The following is a 14,202-nucleotide window of genomic DNA, read 5'->3' as shown; positions in this document are numbered from 1 at the left end:
CCAGAAATCGTTGCGTTTCCAAAACCGAATGCGGTTGTGATGAGAACGTGGTTCGGGATCGTTTGTAGGTTATATGCAGCCCGAAGATGGTTCTCGTTTGACGCCTGGCGATGCGCCTGCCTCTTCTCTATAAGTGCTGTGGACACTTCCAGTCCCACTGTGCTGCGAAGAACGATCCGGACTTCGCCCACCCAAGCTGCGAGCGCCCGAACTACTAAGCAGCGTACTACCAGCATGTTCCTCCCGCCTTCTCTTCAGTTCGAGTCCAATATAATCCACATTCTCATTACCTCCCGTTCCTGTAGCATGACTACCAAGGAGCGGCGTGGTCCTTGGCCCACTGACGAGGTCTGCCTCAGAGGTAGGCTGTAATGAGGGTAGGGTTGGTCGAAGCTGGGGTGGCACACTGGAACTTGGTCGCTGATCACTCCGGCGCCTACCCATCGAGGGTTTCGTACGTTTTCCCTGGCTTTGACCGCTGTCAGACCGTTGGTGGTACTGGTGCGCTGGCCCAGATTGCATGGTCGGCAGTGGCTGCGCAGGATGAGGGGCTGGACTTGGGACGAGCTGGCCTGTGTTGATTGCGGTGAGGTTCTGTGGAGGAGGGGCTGGAGCCGATGGCATGGCGGAGTGCGCCGAGGGATGTAGTTGGAACACGGGCGCGTTTGCCCGATTGTGCATTTCCTCTTGACCTAGCTTCCAATGCATAGCTTCGGCAGTACGCCACGGAATCTTCATTTCTGTCGCGATCTTCTGCCACATCTCCTGGCAAAATCTGAACTTGTTGTAAGTTTCTGCCCAAGTAGAGGTATTTACACCTGACCAAATTAATAGCGAATGTTGCACTTACCGGTGATACAGCCTGGCCAGCTTATCTTTCTTTTCCTCGTCCCAAACAACACGCTTTTCCAAGTAGTTCTGGAATCGTAAGCGGCATGAGATAGCACTGCGCCCAGGTAAACATTTCGCCACATCATCCCACTTTACGTTCTGGCTGCGTAGTTGTATGTTGATTTCGTCTTCTTCGGGCGTCCACTTTCCCTTCTTGTCCACCGGAGCACTCTCGGGCAGAGGAGCTTGGGAAGCTGAACGCTTCAAACCTCGAAAAGGCGGGGAGGTATTGGTTCCCTGGTGACCGGTTGTTTGCAGTGACTGATCGGCGTAGAGCGGGCGAAATTGGGGCTGTCCCGGATCTGGGCGTCTATGAAGTTCTGCAATAGTGGGGAGGACTGGGCCGCCCTGCATAGGTGCGGATACAGGAGCTGGGAGAAGGGCGGGGACAGGCTCCGTTGAACCAGATGTTGTCGTTCCATGCACTGGTCTAGCTGACGTGTATGCCGGGGAAGCAGAGGAAGCGGTGGGGTGTATGGGCCTTGCTGTGTATGCGGGAGAGGGCGTAAGTGTCGAGTTCGCGGTCGAATAGGCGCCTATGGTTCCAGGCGACACTGAAGAAGCTGCGCTGGTTGGGGACTGAGAGCCCCGGGGCTCGAGGAGGCGATTGATATCCACGATAGGCGAGATGGACCAGCCCTCAGCTGGCCCCTAGGTCTGGTGGGAGTTGTGTTGGTCTCCTTTCCTCAAGGCGTCGCAGTGAACTGGCGGGAGCTATTGCTGGCTGATACACTCTACGACGGGAGTGCGATGTTTGAACCGGACTGAGGATGGCAATTCGTATCAAGCGGCGTTTTGAGGCCCAGGTCAGATCAAAAAGCAATTCCCAGCGCACGTCTCCTGCCAACCTTTGGGCTCTCCAACTTAACGACTAGGACCTGTGATAGTTGATTGAGACCTTGCTGGCCGGCTTCAGCCACAACGAGGTTTACAAAACGTTGTTGGGTGACCTCGGGTTAGAGTGGCTAGGCAGAAACACTGACTGCGTCGGGATTCTGTTTTTGGTGTGTTGAGGATGTTCGTGGCCGGAAGAAGGTGTGTGAGATGTGTGTCGTGTTGATGAAGAAACGACGACTCAGGGAGAGGAGTAACAGAAGTGGAGGGTTGGATATGGAATAGAAGGGAGAGGGTCGCAGTGGGTGACGAAGAGATCTAGGTGTGCCAATGTAAAGTCGATGTAGCCAGTTGGACGTTCTCGTGCTGGATACACACGATAAGTGGTCGCGCTCAAGGAGCTATTTAGGAAATAGCTCTGGCCGATTGGACAGGGGTTGAAACGTGCAAGCCAATGTGGTCGTCTAATGGCAAGCTTGCATAGCCACTGCCGCGAGGAAAAGGAATAGAGCAGAAAAGGACGACGGCCGTGTTAGGTGCGAAACAGAAGCGGCCAGGCGACGGAAGTGAGGTACCTGAGTGCAGCAGGACAGAGGCGTTAGGGACTAGCGGGTACAACCAAGGACGGTAATGCCATCTCTTGTATGGGCATGCCCTGGCGTGCCTTGATCGCCCGCGCAAGGGTCCGGGGGTTGGACTCATGAAGGAGAGCCACCGCGTCTGTGAGTTGACGCTCGAAGCTGTTCTGTGCTTTACGCTCTGGCTTTGTTGACTGTGCGCTGGCGGCGCCACTGTTCGACGTTCAAGGACCCACAGACCAAGCAAGTCAGGCAGAACAGCTGATGGTCCAAGGGGACAGGGCTGGGATCCAAAATGGTCGACAAAAAGTAAAGATTCAAAACGAAGCAACTTTGCTAAACACTAGCCGCAGCCAAAGACCTCGTCGCAGTTCGACGGCGCAGTTCGACGCACGCCTTGCCGATGACGTGTCCCCACCTTGGATCGTTAATAACTTGGGCGGGAACGTCCAGTTGTTTCGATTTCGTTATTGCTTCAATATCTCGGGCTTCTCGGCCGCTGTTTGCAGACAGCACAAGTGGCCCCTGAGGACTGAAGGTGCCACGACGACAGGTGCTAGCTGCCACGGTGCAGCGCGGCGCAAGAACGGGCTTGGGACGCGGAGGAACGAGCAGAGGCTCTGAAGACGAAGCTGTGAACCTGACGTCGCAACAGAACGGGACGAATCAGGGCGCTGGTTGGGCGGTGAAGGGCATCAGGGATCTGGAGCATCCGGTGCAGCCTCCAGCAGAGAAGCAGATCTGCAGCAGCATCCTACGCGCCACAGGTCACTCACGGCAATCTGGCGCCAGGAATCTGGTCGTTAGCGAGAAAGGCCTCCGAAACGGCCAACGCTGACTCCATGATTATGGCGGTGCAGATGGTGATGTGTTCACGCCGGAAACGACTGGTATGTTGGAAAGACCAGAATTCTCATAGGCCGTACTGCTCTCTGCGGCCCAGCAACCCTCAGGCGCGCTCCGCCGATGACGCCCCAAGCCTCCACCATGGCAACGAGGATGCGAAAGAGAAGCGGTGAACAGGTGTGGTGAGCTGTCTTTCCTGTCCTGTTCCTGCAGGTTGGCGAACGTTGACAGCTCTGGCTGTGTCCTTGTGTCACCACGAGTCCACGTGAAGACCTGGCCGCAATCGGGGCGCTTTGCTGTCAATGCCGAGGGCTTGAAGTTGGGGCATGTCCCAAACTAACTACTCCGTACACAATAGTATATCACTGTACTTGTGTATCATGGCCATTCACACAGTGTCGCTGCTCATCAACGTATTGTTGTACTGTGTAACACAGTAACTTGTGCTGAGTTGAGGCGTGTTTGGCTCGGGTAATGACATCAGAGCGGGTGGGCGGATCGATAGATGCTGTTCGGCATACATGCCGCTTGGCCGCTTGCATCACCGAACTACACAGTGTACACTGGTCTGCCGATGATGCGCGCCAGGCGGTGAAAAATCGAATTGTCAAGATGTGGGACTTGTGTCTCTGGACTTTGGAGCATTTGTTATGAAAGCAAAGGGTCTGTGGTCAGTACTAGATATGCGCTGAGTAATAATGCAGAGCGTCGCGCCTTGTACGACCACGGCTTCCCGCCGCCCGGAGCCAGCACGGCGACGGCGTGCATTAGCCCGAAGTGGAGAACGCACGGGGTTGATGTTCTCGAGTAATTGCGATGGGCGACGGGGCGAGTAGCTTCTTGTTGATGATTGTGAGGCGGCCCTCAGGTCAAAGCTTTGATCTGTTCAGCATGGAAACCCACTGATGGAGGGATGGTCCGCACAAGATGACGACGCTCGGAGAAAGAAGCAGAGTGGGCCGCTGGGTAGCAATCTGGGTGCGGCTGCGAACCTGATTTTTCCAAAGCCCCGGTCACAGGCTGTAACATCCCAACGCAGCGTCTCGACTGCCCTCGCCTGCTGGGTTCGTGTCTCGAACTGCTGCAGCGTTGGGTGGTTTGTTGGCTGGCTTGGGGTGCTGTCGCGGAGCCTGGTCGCTTCTGGGGTCGCCGTCTGGGCTGTCCGTCCCTCCACCACGAACGAACAGTTCACCACGCTGTCTACCTGGAAGGTATTTTTAGCCAAGCCTGCATACTGCAATAGGCGGTGAGGTCTATCCTGTGACCGCCGTTGGCTGCACTGTGCCTCTGAAGTACTGCTGGAGTCTGCGCACTGTGGTCGCGGGCGGCTGCGAGCTGTTCATGAATTGCTTGTGCTGGACAAGTTGACTCTCCCTGTGCTGATTAGCCCTGATGAGTGATCACAGACACGGCAGGACGATGATGGCGTGGGGGTTGGGTTCCCAGGTGTGGGTGAACGCGTGGAGAGGAGAGGGACAAAAGGACGCCTAGCAGATGGTGTTTCGGGGGGGGTCATTTCTTGGCGGGATCGCTTTCTCGGTTAGCATTCCGCTTCGGGAAACCCTGCCAAGCTGCGCCTCCTTTGGGCTGCAAAGGGCACAACCTCTCAAACGCCTGTTCACACCTTCTCGCGAGCACTATCCTGAGAGTTGCCGCCATATGGTCGACCCGCCTGTCACTCTGCTGCCGTGTCACCCAAGCTAGCTACTGTCAACAGCAACCCGGTTCTTCCCCGTTCTTCGTTCCCGGGTGTGGTCAGCCAATTCTTCAACCACCATAATGTCGCACCAGTTGCAGGCCGCAACAGACGTACCGCTCCTCATCAACTCCTCCAACGCATCGTCCGAGCGCCGGATTACTCCATCATGGACCATTGCCTTCCTCAAATCAAGACTCGAACCTATCACGGGTATTCCGGCTGGCAGCCAACAGCTGACGTTGCGAGTTGGCTCGCAGGATGCCATTCCTGTAACAGCTGCCGACGAAGAGAATACCCAACTCTCTGCCTTTCCGTTGCAGCCCTACGCAGAGATCACTGTAAGTACACTTGGCTCTCCTACCTGGCACAGCACCGTCAATCCTGTCAGTAACGAGCGGCATGTTGACGTCGTTCGCCGTATCACAACCCGCCACATCTCGCTGTCTTGGATCCTGGCAGACGATCCCTGCTTTACTGCGAGCGCTGGCTTCTCTGTGTCTGATGCTCCCTGTGACGCATGCAACGCCTGCTGTCTCTTTCCTCCTGCTCCCCACGTTCACCGGACTCTGCATTGGGCGTCATTCAGACTACAACGCCCTGTTCGCTTAGTCATTGATGCAGTTCGCTTCCTGGATATGGCTTGGCACGAACGGAGCCCCTGAGTGACAGGTCGTGCACTTTGTAGAGGTCACTGTCAGGCCACAAGCGGCATGTCCGGAGTCTCAGAGTTTTCTCCTTTGCTTCCGTTCCTCTTCTCCGCCGTCATTTCCTCACTCATTGGTCTCCTTTTCTTAGCATGTCTTCATCCCGTGCCCAAGCTCGTTTCTCCGGAGACTTTTTCAATATATCCTCGGAACTCTCTCAAGCGAATAGAGGCCTTCACATTGACTACATGTCTGATTCTAAGCCCTATAGGTCACTGACACCCGGCCCGTCGGAGCTCGCACGGATTTCAATGATCTCTCCTCAGTCGAGAAGTATGTGATGCCCACGGCGGAATACGAGTCCCGGACAGACAGCGTCCTCGCATGGAAGAAAGCGCAGAAGCTCGGCCGATTCGACCCCAATGCTGGAACGATTGAGGAGCAGAAGATTCGTGCCTTTGAGCGCGAGATCGAGGAGCGAGGTATGTCGTTCATGCAATTCGTCCGTCCCTTTCACCCACAAGTTGCCCTTGCTGGCAGGGCTGCTTCAGCTGGATGTGTCCATGAGCCATGGATAGCAACAACATTGGTTGTAGGAGATGCTCGAGTGCACCTGCAATATGAACCTGTGCTGTGGCGCCATTCACGTGCTGGCGGCTACGCCCTCTACTGCGAGAAGCTTCCTTAAAGAGCTCCTATTCCCGAGTCAATATATCTCCCAACGAGTCGGAGGACCACATCACGTTGCCTTCGTTACTTTACACCACGTACCACAATGCAACGGCTTCCCGAATCCAGTCACATGCAGCAACTCCGGTCCGACCTTGGAAGCGAAGAAGACCCTGAGCATGGCCAGCATCCCGTAGATACTCGAGCAATAGGCAGTAGACGCCATGAGTTTCATCCCAACCCCTTTAAATCGCCACTCGGCAATAATCCCCCAATATTCTGGGTTTCCGGGGCGATCGCGATCCACTGACCGTCCTGTTGGATCAGCCGCATGCAGCATGAGCCTCGTGCACGGCAGGTCACTCTTGCCACCAGCCTCACAATGTCGATATCAAGAGTGTACACGTTTTCGCAAAATTGCCACTGCTCTTCGACTGCAGGTCGATGGCTCCGATTATTGCGCCATATTCCTACAGGAATCAACCAAGAGCCTCGTTGCCAATGATAGGCTGTACATTGTTATCCAGCCCATTCATACGAGCACATTTGCTAGAACCACTTACAGCATCTCCTACAACCTGTTTGGACTACCCGTCACCCTTCACCAGGCGGACTCCTCAACCCACGCGCTCCCTCTTCCCAGCGACCATCACCATGCTCTTCCCCTCTCCAACTTCACGCACTTTACACACGCAAACTAACATCTCCCCCACCCAGGCATAACCCTCAACTCCCGCGTCCGCCTCCTCCCCGCGACCGACGCCCGCCGCGGCACCGTCTCGTACATTGGGCCCGTGCCCGAAATCCCCGGCGGTGTCGGGCCATGGATCGGCGTGACGCTCGACGAGCCGACGGGGAAGAACGACGGTTCTGTCGGAGGGAAGCGGTATTTCACATGCGGGGAGAGGTGCGGGGTTTTTGTCAGGCCGGAGCGGTGCGAGGTAGGTGATTGGGGGGTGTTGGGGTTGGAGGGGAGTGGGGATGAGGAAGAGATTTAGGGAGGGAAGGAGATGGATGGGTGGTGAGCGCTTCTGATGAATATACCAGGAGACTTGAGGATGAGGCCCCGGCATGAGCGAGCGTTGGCCTCGGGCAATTTCTAGGCCACAGGACGAGGTATGAGACTATGAAATAATAATATCAACATGTAATAAGCATCGATGCAACAGGCCAATTTTGCTAGAGTCAGTACTACATCCCACGACCACAACGTGCGCAAGTACATGTAACGCCAACCAGAAACTCAAATCCATTTAAGTCCTTCCAATAAACAGATAGACAAACCATCATCAGAAACCCAATCTTCGAGGAGTCTACATTCTACTACTATTGTAAGTGCAGCTGCAGAGAAAGTATACTACGAGCTGTATCTATATTCAAAGATACAAATCTCAGATTGTTATTAGTAAGTACATTCCAACTTCCAGGAGCAGTACTGTTCCCTCCCCTCTCAAGACCAGCACTCTCCCCCCTCTCAAAAGCCCAACAAATGGATAACATATGAAGCACGAACAACCTCACTTCACAAACAAGAAAGAGTGCAGAGGTACGCATCACTTTTTGCAGCCTCTTCTCCGATTAACCTCACCAAGCAACACCCGCAACCAACACCTCACCTCTAAACCTCCCAACCCATCCACGCGTTCATGAAGCTCAAAGGAGAAGATGCGAGGAGGGGAGAAGATACAACAGCAGGTAAGAAAAAAAAAGGGAAGAATGCATGTTGTACATAGGATACTTCAAAGTAAGCATACCCAATCCAACCACCGAGTCCACGCCACGCCCATGCTCCGTGCCCAAGAGACCGCAAACCCGCCTAATCTTTCTTTTCTAAAGAGTTGCACGCGGGCACCTCTTCGTAATCTGCCACACTCGTAGGGCTGCCTCCTCATACATCGCAGCTCTCCAGACGGAGGATTACCTCCTCTTCTACCGAGCAGATGCACATCGCTGAAGCCTCCGTGCATCACCCGATGTCCGCATCTGGACTCCGCAATCAAAACAAAGGAACTTCACCAATCTTTCGAATCAACGACCCCTCAATCCGTGATGCGCCACGTGCTGAACCACTTCAAGTGTTTCCACTGCGAGCTGGGGCCCACCATACCGAAGCAAATCGCCCTAAACAGCCAGAAGAGCCCAATGGTGATCACATACAAGGCGCCGAATAGCATCCAATTGACCTGCTTGTTGAGCTTGCGCGTTCCCCAGTCTAGGCAGAAGCCCAAGGTAAGGATGGCGAAGTATAGCGCGGGATAGTAGTGGTGGACGTAGGTGACGCGGCCCATGGCGATGAAAGGAAGATAATGCAGGACCCAGCCGATGACGGGATAAACGCCTGCATAATGGATTTGGTCGATCTCGGCAGGCTTCAAGTCTTCGTAACCACGTTGCCAGCGAACAACGTACCAGGCAACGATCAACACAAAGACGCCCAGGCTGACGGTGCTGCCCCAGTACACGATTGGGTTACCCAGAAGGAAGTATTTGACGACTGGGGCAGGGTCAGCATGTGGCAAAGCATATGTAAAATGCAATATACATACTCTTATCATCCCAGCTGCACATCCGCAGACCAACATGGAGAATGGGCCATTGCCAGAATTTCGAAGCCAGGTCGTCTTGCTTGTCAGGGTCAGGGACAAGAGCATTATTTGAGGTCATCATAGCGACGTTGAGATGGATGAAATCCTGGAAGAAGGGAGACTTGTACGAGCCCGGATCGCCGGGAGGAACTGTGCCTTGTTAATTGACTCCCTGAAAAGATATGAAAGGAAACCCACGTTTGTCGTTCCAATGGCTCTCCACATTCCAGTGCGTGTAGACATCGCGTGGCTTGTTCTCTTTTACGCAAGTAACCTCAATCTGCTTGAAACCCCATTGAGGAAGGTTGGTATTTCCCGCGCGTAGGTAGCAGCCGAGATCGGCATGTCTTAACCTGAACGCAGTGGTAAGAGTCCTGATTCTGGACCTGTCTCTCGAAGCCGCATCACGGACAACTTCGACAATCCAGTGGTCCTTGGTGTCGCCGACGGTCACGTTGCCATAGCAAGATACTTCCCAATCAGACTTGGTGATGGGAGCAGCGACTTGATGGGAGTGCAAGTTGCGGCCTGTCTGCGCATGGATCAAACGAATTGTGTCGCCATTGCCCGGGAAGCGGGGCTCTTCGTCCGGCTTGTATTCCGCATCTCCGCGATTGGGGTAGAAAAACCAGTCATTGTTAGCGTCCTTATGGTGATAACAGGTAACCTGCTGCTGCGTAGAGCCCTCGGGATAAGTTTGGTGATGGGAATGCAGCAATCCACCACCGTAGCCCATATTCTTAATGGTCGCGCGTGAGCCATAGGCAATCTCAAGCGGACTATCCTTGCCGACGTTGGTGCCTCGTAGGTTGGCCTGGAAAAGAGAGCTCATCTGGGCGTCGCCAGGGCCACTGTTCTCCAGGATCAAAAAGTGTAGGAAAAACGAAAACATGTAGACAGCGATAGGGATGAGAATCAGGGCGAAAACGCGGAAAGCAAAGTGGGTAGCAAGCTCAACCTACGCTGGTTAACCTATGAGACTCTACAGCGGGACTCCTCTTACCTTCGGCATCTTCAAGTCACCGAACTTGCGCCACAGATCCTCGATGGTGTACAAGCCTACCAGGGCGGTGCAGAAGAAGCCGACCCACTTCACGCTACATACGCAGCCAATGGACACGCCGGTCATCATCAGCCAGAAACCCCATTCGGGAGAGAAAGGATCATGCTGGAGACGGTGGAACTTTGCCCAGCACAGCACAGTTGTAAAGGTGAAGCAGAGCAGCATGGAGTCGAGCAGGATAAACCGGCTGATCGTAGTGTAGGAATTTTCGAAAAGGACCATGAGCGTAACAAGCCAAACAGTTGGTCTCCGGAAGTTCAATGCCTTTGCTGTATAGTATGCCAAAGGAACGCAGACCGCACCAAATGCTGAATTGAACAAGCGCATAAAGGTATAGTTGAGCTCCGGGGGATAAGTCTCGCCGGACTTGAATTCGAACGAGCCGTTATAACCTGCGAGGTATCCAGAGAGTCCGACGAGCATTTTACCCAGCGGAGGGTGGACATCGAAGTAGAATTCGCGCTTGAGGTAATGCGAGCCAAATTTGCCAAAGCTATTGGACTTGTCAGAGATGCCGCATAGAAGATGGTTCCGCAGTTGACCTACTGTGCCTCATCCCAGGTTACTATTGGCGACAATCCAATCTTCCACATCCGGGTGAAGAAAGCTAATGCCGTGAAGATTAGAGGAGCCCAGATCCATTCGGATTCGTCGAGGAACGTGATGATGTCGAAAGGCTACGAGCTTGATGAGCGCAAGCTACCAAAGAGACGAAAGCAGCAGAATTAGCTCTCAACTGACCTTCTCTTTGCTTTTCTCAGCAACCGGAGCCTGTGCGACAGCTGGTGTGGTGGATTGTGTTGACACATTTCTCCTCCGCAGCTCTTCTGCGGAGTCATGGGCCGCGGTGGTGTGTCCTCGAGCCGCCATGCTGCGACTCCACCTCCAATAACTTTATCGATGAAGGACGAGGATGCTCAGAAACCGAGGAAGAAGGGAATATTGAGTCTAGGGAGAAATCGCTGCTGGGGGCTGAGTACTGGTGGCCCGGGGAGCACTGCCGCAGCGCTTGGAGATGAAGGGAACAAGCAAAGGAGCTACAACACGCGAGAAGGCCGCGTCATTGAGCGTCGAAGAGGTCGAAACGGGATGGAACAGTGTGCCTGCAGTCGGTGGAGTGTCGAAGAGCGATGCACACCTCGCGGCGGGGAGAAATTAACTACGGAAGTCGGACCTGGTGAGCAAGGAGGCGTGAAGCAAGTGCGCTAAGCCCCTTTGGGTCAGCTTTGTAGCCCTGGAGCTGAAGGGACACCTGGCCGTCATCCACGTGCGCTGATACGAGCATTATTGAGCTGAGGAACAAGACTGGTGTTACCATCGCGACATTGAGTGAGCAGGACTATGACGCTCTATTTATCTAGGGATGGATGGTGTTGTGGTCTACGTCTTCTATAACTATATCCAATCCAGGACGCCAAGGAACCTCAGGATATCGTGGCATGCCCGAACGATTCACCCACGCCGGGATGCGAACATTAGCAGAATGTAACGGATTTGCGATGCGTGAAGAATATGCTGCGCCTCATCGATCATCCTGGCCGACTCTCTGATATCTGCCGCTCGAACTGTCACCTTCTCCATTACCCCTATTCCTCTTCACCATATTGGAGATCCATCCACCGACACCTTCTCCGCCTTCTCCCTCTGCCTTCGAAAGTGAGGCTGAGCCGTCCAGCTCAGGTGTGTTGATGTTGATACCAGGAATAGCGCTTTCAGAAGGTTGACGCCCTCCCCGTATGTCAAGCGACGGAACAGGCGACCGGTTGCCACTAAAGAGAGATTCTGCCTCCGCCAGAGTTTGCGGGGTAGGAGCAACGGAAGTGGCGTCTCCAAAAATCGAGTTCATATCTTCAAGACGAACATTTGCCGTCTCGGGATAGACAAAATACACTGAATCGATTAGAGGTACGCCAAAAACAATGATGAGAGTACTCACCGATGACGAAACTGATGGCACAGAAGAAGGCGTGAACCAAATAGAGGCGCCACTTGATCAAGTCTTGCAGAATAGGAGTCATTTCGCCGACGAGCCAGTTGAAGGCCCAGTTCGTTGCAGTGCTCAGACTCGCGCCTTTAGCGCGAATGCTGAGCGGAAGAATCTCAGGCGGATACAGCCAGGGGATCGGGCCCCAGGATGCACCAAACGCGGCATTGTAAATCATGACGAAAATGACAACCATTCTAGGTGTCCACTTTGCTTGCAAAACCATAAAGTACGAGATGGCTGAGAGAGATATGACCATGGCGACGGCTCCAGACAGCAGGATCTTCCTTCGGCCAAGGGTATCCACGACATACCAAGGGGGAATCGTAGACGCGAGGTAAGATATGGCATTGATGCCCGTCATGAGAATAGCGTCGCGGCCGTACCATCCGGCCTCTTCGAAGACAAGGGGCGCGTAGTAGGAGATGACGTTGATGCCGTTGAGTTGAGCAAGCGCCTGAGCGGACATGGCAATGAAGACTCGTTTAGAGTACCGCTTGAACATGTCGGAATATGATCGTTCTCCTTCCTGCCTTTGGAGCAGTACGTTCATCTTGATCTCTCGATATTCATCCCGAGCCTTGGGATTATGGATATCTCCCTTGCCGTAGAGGTTGGCAATAACGACGATACCTTCCTCGTCATGGTCGTTGTCCAAGAGCCATCTAAGGATTGTAAGCACTGCGCAATGCGATATTTTCTAGAACGAACCTAGGAGACTCGCAGATGAGCAAGCTGCCGGCGGCAAGGAAAGCACCCATGATGCATTGCATCCCGAGGGGTACCCGCCATGCCCAGTCGCTCTTGATGTAGCTGCAGCCATAGTCCACCCAAACACTGGCAGCATAGCCAAGGATGTTGCCGCTGAATTCTATGCATGCGAGCTTTCCTCGGTTATGAGGGGGAGAGATCTCGGACTGGTAGACGGGCACGATGGTGGAGAGGACGCCAACGCCCACACCTGCAGTGATTCTCCCCAGAAGCATCATGAGCATTCCGGTCGCGAAAGTTTGCAGCGCCCCACCAATGACGAAGATGATAGCTCCATAGAGGATGGTTCTGCGCCGGCCTAGAATATCGCCGATTTTCCCCACAGCTAACGAGGAAATGAAGGCGCCCACTTCTAGAATGGCGACCATGGTACCCAACTCGGCAGGAGAGGGCTGATTAAAGTAGTTTTTGAAATAGTTTCCGCTACATTGATGTCAGTTCCACCGATACCGCGGTGAAGTCAGGGTGAGACGCACGTGATGATACCAGACATAACTCCCTGATCATAGCCAAACAGAAACACGCCTAATGATACAAATACAGTGGTGAAGTAGCTGCACAAAGCATTAGCCAGGGTGCAAGCAACTGGACTAGGGCCTGCAGCCTTACATCAATTTCTTCCCATGCAGCCCGTGCATTCGGGAAGGGCCATCGCGAGGTGACATGATTGCGGCGAGCAGCCTCTCAGCCCTGGAGATAACACGGGGTCCTGGATCAGGTATCTCAATGTCCTCCTTTCGGAGAGACCTGGGCTTCTCCGCTGGTTCCCCGTCGTCTTGATACCGTACACGCTTTTGCGGACGGCCGTGATTTGAGCTCCTGGTGCCTTCTATAGACTCCCGCAGACGAATGCTAAGAGGGTCTTCACGATCGCCTAGCTGGTCGACGAGATCGCCGGTGTCACTCCAGATGGAGAAGTCTGAATCGGCGGAGGGGGTATCAAAAGAGTCGCGGCTGCTGCGTTCACTGCGTCTATCGTAGCCGTCGAGGAGATGAGCGGAGTCGGGGTCGTGCTGGCGAGCCGATGAACCGAGGGTATGTAATGGGATGTTCGCCGGACGCCGGGAGTTGTATGTAGGCACTTTGACGAAGGTGAAAAGGACCGCTGGTGACAGCAGTCCTTGTGAGCGATAGGTGCTGGGAGAGCGACTAGGGACAGCGCGAGGTGGATGCGTCACGGGGGAACGGTGAATCACGAGCGGAAGAGCCGGAGGAACGGCGAGCACCTGACAAGCATGTCAGAGAAGAGACGGGTTCAAAAACAGTGGAGATATTGGCAGGTGGACGTCGAGCATGCCCACTCGCAGCGATCGCATGTGTCGCTCAGCTTTCTTGGCACAGGAGAGACGCTCGGAGGGGAGTTGGAGTAGAGCGGAGAAATGTCGGCCCGACCTGAGGCAAACGTTCCTGAGAGCCGGCGCACGACACCATCCGCGAAACGGCCGCCTGCCATTATTGCTAAACAAGGACGACTCACCAGGACAGACGGTTTCTATGCAAGCCAGCACCGCTTGGGATGTGCGTGAAGTTCCAGTTCCAGTAGAAGTCATGTGACAAAGACATTCACCCTGCGACCAACATCTTCCTCCAATTCGTGGTTGGCATCTGGGGTTGAAGCATGGAACCTTGGAAGCGGTG

The 14,202-nt window shown here is 54.2% G+C and overlaps 5 protein-coding genes across 5 annotated transcripts; 1 reads left to right on the top strand and 4 right to left on the bottom strand.

Moving 5' to 3' along the window:
* Positions 1 to 69: 69 nt before the first annotated feature.
* On the bottom strand, positions 70 to 1,245 carry EI97DRAFT_381703 (uncharacterized protein; the record flags this gene model as incomplete). The annotated part of the gene is made up of 2 exons (XM_033795814.1): positions 70 to 775; positions 851 to 1,245. 2 exons carry the CDS (start codon positions 1,243 to 1,245, stop codon positions 70 to 72), a joined length of 1,101 nt encoding a protein of 366 aa, XP_033651717.1.
* Positions 1,246 to 3,341: 2,096 nt separating this feature from the next.
* EI97DRAFT_130170 (uncharacterized protein) lies at positions 3,342 to 4,620 on the bottom strand. The gene is made up of 3 exons (XM_033793112.1): positions 4,463 to 4,620; positions 4,142 to 4,407; positions 3,342 to 4,024 (listed from the first exon to the last, which is right to left on the bottom strand). The coding sequence occupies exons 1-3, from the start codon at positions 4,490 to 4,492 to the stop codon at positions 3,757 to 3,759; spliced, it is 564 nt and encodes a 187-aa protein (XP_033651716.1). The 5' UTR covers positions 4,493 to 4,620; the 3' UTR covers positions 3,342 to 3,756.
* A 142-nt stretch (positions 4,621 to 4,762) lies between these two features.
* Positions 4,763 to 7,344, top strand: EI97DRAFT_468890 (uncharacterized protein). The gene is made up of 3 exons (XM_033801683.1): positions 4,763 to 5,186; positions 5,764 to 5,974; positions 6,879 to 7,344. The coding sequence occupies exons 1-3, from the start codon at positions 4,929 to 4,931 to the stop codon at positions 7,157 to 7,159; spliced, it is 750 nt and encodes a 249-aa protein (XP_033651715.1). The 5' UTR covers positions 4,763 to 4,928; the 3' UTR covers positions 7,160 to 7,344.
* A 775-nt stretch (positions 7,345 to 8,119) lies between these two features.
* EI97DRAFT_130084 (dolichyl phosphate-D-mannose:protein O-D-mannosyltransferas-like protein) lies at positions 8,120 to 10,823 on the bottom strand. The gene is made up of 6 exons (XM_033793110.1): positions 10,551 to 10,823; positions 10,356 to 10,486; positions 9,750 to 10,302; positions 8,945 to 9,704; positions 8,708 to 8,896; positions 8,120 to 8,655 (listed from the first exon to the last, which is right to left on the bottom strand). Exons 1-6 carry the CDS (start codon positions 10,677 to 10,679, stop codon positions 8,201 to 8,203), a joined length of 2,217 nt encoding a protein of 738 aa, XP_033651714.1. The 5' UTR covers positions 10,680 to 10,823; the 3' UTR covers positions 8,120 to 8,200.
* A 304-nt stretch (positions 10,824 to 11,127) lies between these two features.
* On the bottom strand, positions 11,128 to 14,017 carry EI97DRAFT_502810 (MFS monosaccharide transporter-like protein; the record flags this gene model as incomplete). Its single annotated transcript, XM_033802762.1, has 6 exons — positions 11,128 to 11,699; positions 11,746 to 12,458; positions 12,505 to 12,987; positions 13,041 to 13,118; positions 13,174 to 13,790; positions 13,988 to 14,017. 6 exons carry the CDS (start codon positions 14,015 to 14,017, stop codon positions 11,332 to 11,334), a joined length of 2,289 nt encoding a protein of 762 aa, XP_033651713.1. The 3' UTR covers positions 11,128 to 11,331.
* Between the last annotated feature and the right edge of the window lie 185 nt (positions 14,018 to 14,202).

The sequence above is a fragment of the Westerdykella ornata genome (assembly GCF_010094085.1).
Source record: "Westerdykella ornata strain CBS 379.55 unplaced genomic scaffold EI97scaffold_21, whole genome shotgun sequence".
Classification (NCBI taxonomy): Eukaryota; Fungi; Ascomycota; class Dothideomycetes; order Pleosporales; family Sporormiaceae; genus Westerdykella; species Westerdykella ornata.
The sequence above is the reverse complement of the archived record's forward strand: the minus strand, read 5'-3'. Positions and strand labels throughout refer to the sequence as shown.

Excerpts from the sequence above, each read along its gene's own strand:
- EI97DRAFT_130170 (XM_033793112.1), bottom strand. The coding sequence starts at position 4,492 with ATGAACAGCTCGCAGCCGCCCGCGACCACA. Across the intron at positions 4,408-4,462 it reads CGCAGCCGCCCGCGACCACA|GATAGACCTCACCGCCTATT; the intron begins GTGCGCAGACTC and ends CGGCGGTCACAG. Across the intron at positions 4,025-4,141 it reads CGGGGCTTTGGAAAAATCAG|CTTTGACCTGAGGGCCGCCT; the intron begins GTTCGCAGCCGC and ends AACAGATCAAAG.
- EI97DRAFT_468890 (XM_033801683.1), top strand. The coding sequence starts at position 4,929 with ATGTCGCACCAGTTGCAGGCCGCAACAGACGTACCGCTCCTCATCAAC. Across the intron at positions 5,187-5,763 it reads AGCCCTACGCAGAGATCACT|GTCACTGACACCCGGCCCGT; the intron begins GTAAGTACACTT and ends TAAGCCCTATAG. Across the intron at positions 5,975-6,878 it reads GCGCGAGATCGAGGAGCGAG|GCATAACCCTCAACTCCCGC; the intron begins GTATGTCGTTCA and ends TCCCCCACCCAG.
- EI97DRAFT_130084 (XM_033793110.1), bottom strand. The coding sequence starts at position 10,679 with ATGGCGGCTCGAGGACACACCACCGCGGCCCATGACTCCGCAGAAGAG. Across the intron at positions 9,705-9,749 it reads GTGACTTGAAGATGCCGAAG|GTTGAGCTTGCTACCCACTT; the intron begins GTAAGAGGAGTC and ends TAACCAGCGTAG. Across the intron at positions 8,897-8,944 it reads GAGCCATTGGAACGACAAAC|TTCCTCCCGGCGATCCGGGC; the intron begins GTGGGTTTCCTT and ends AACAAGGCACAG.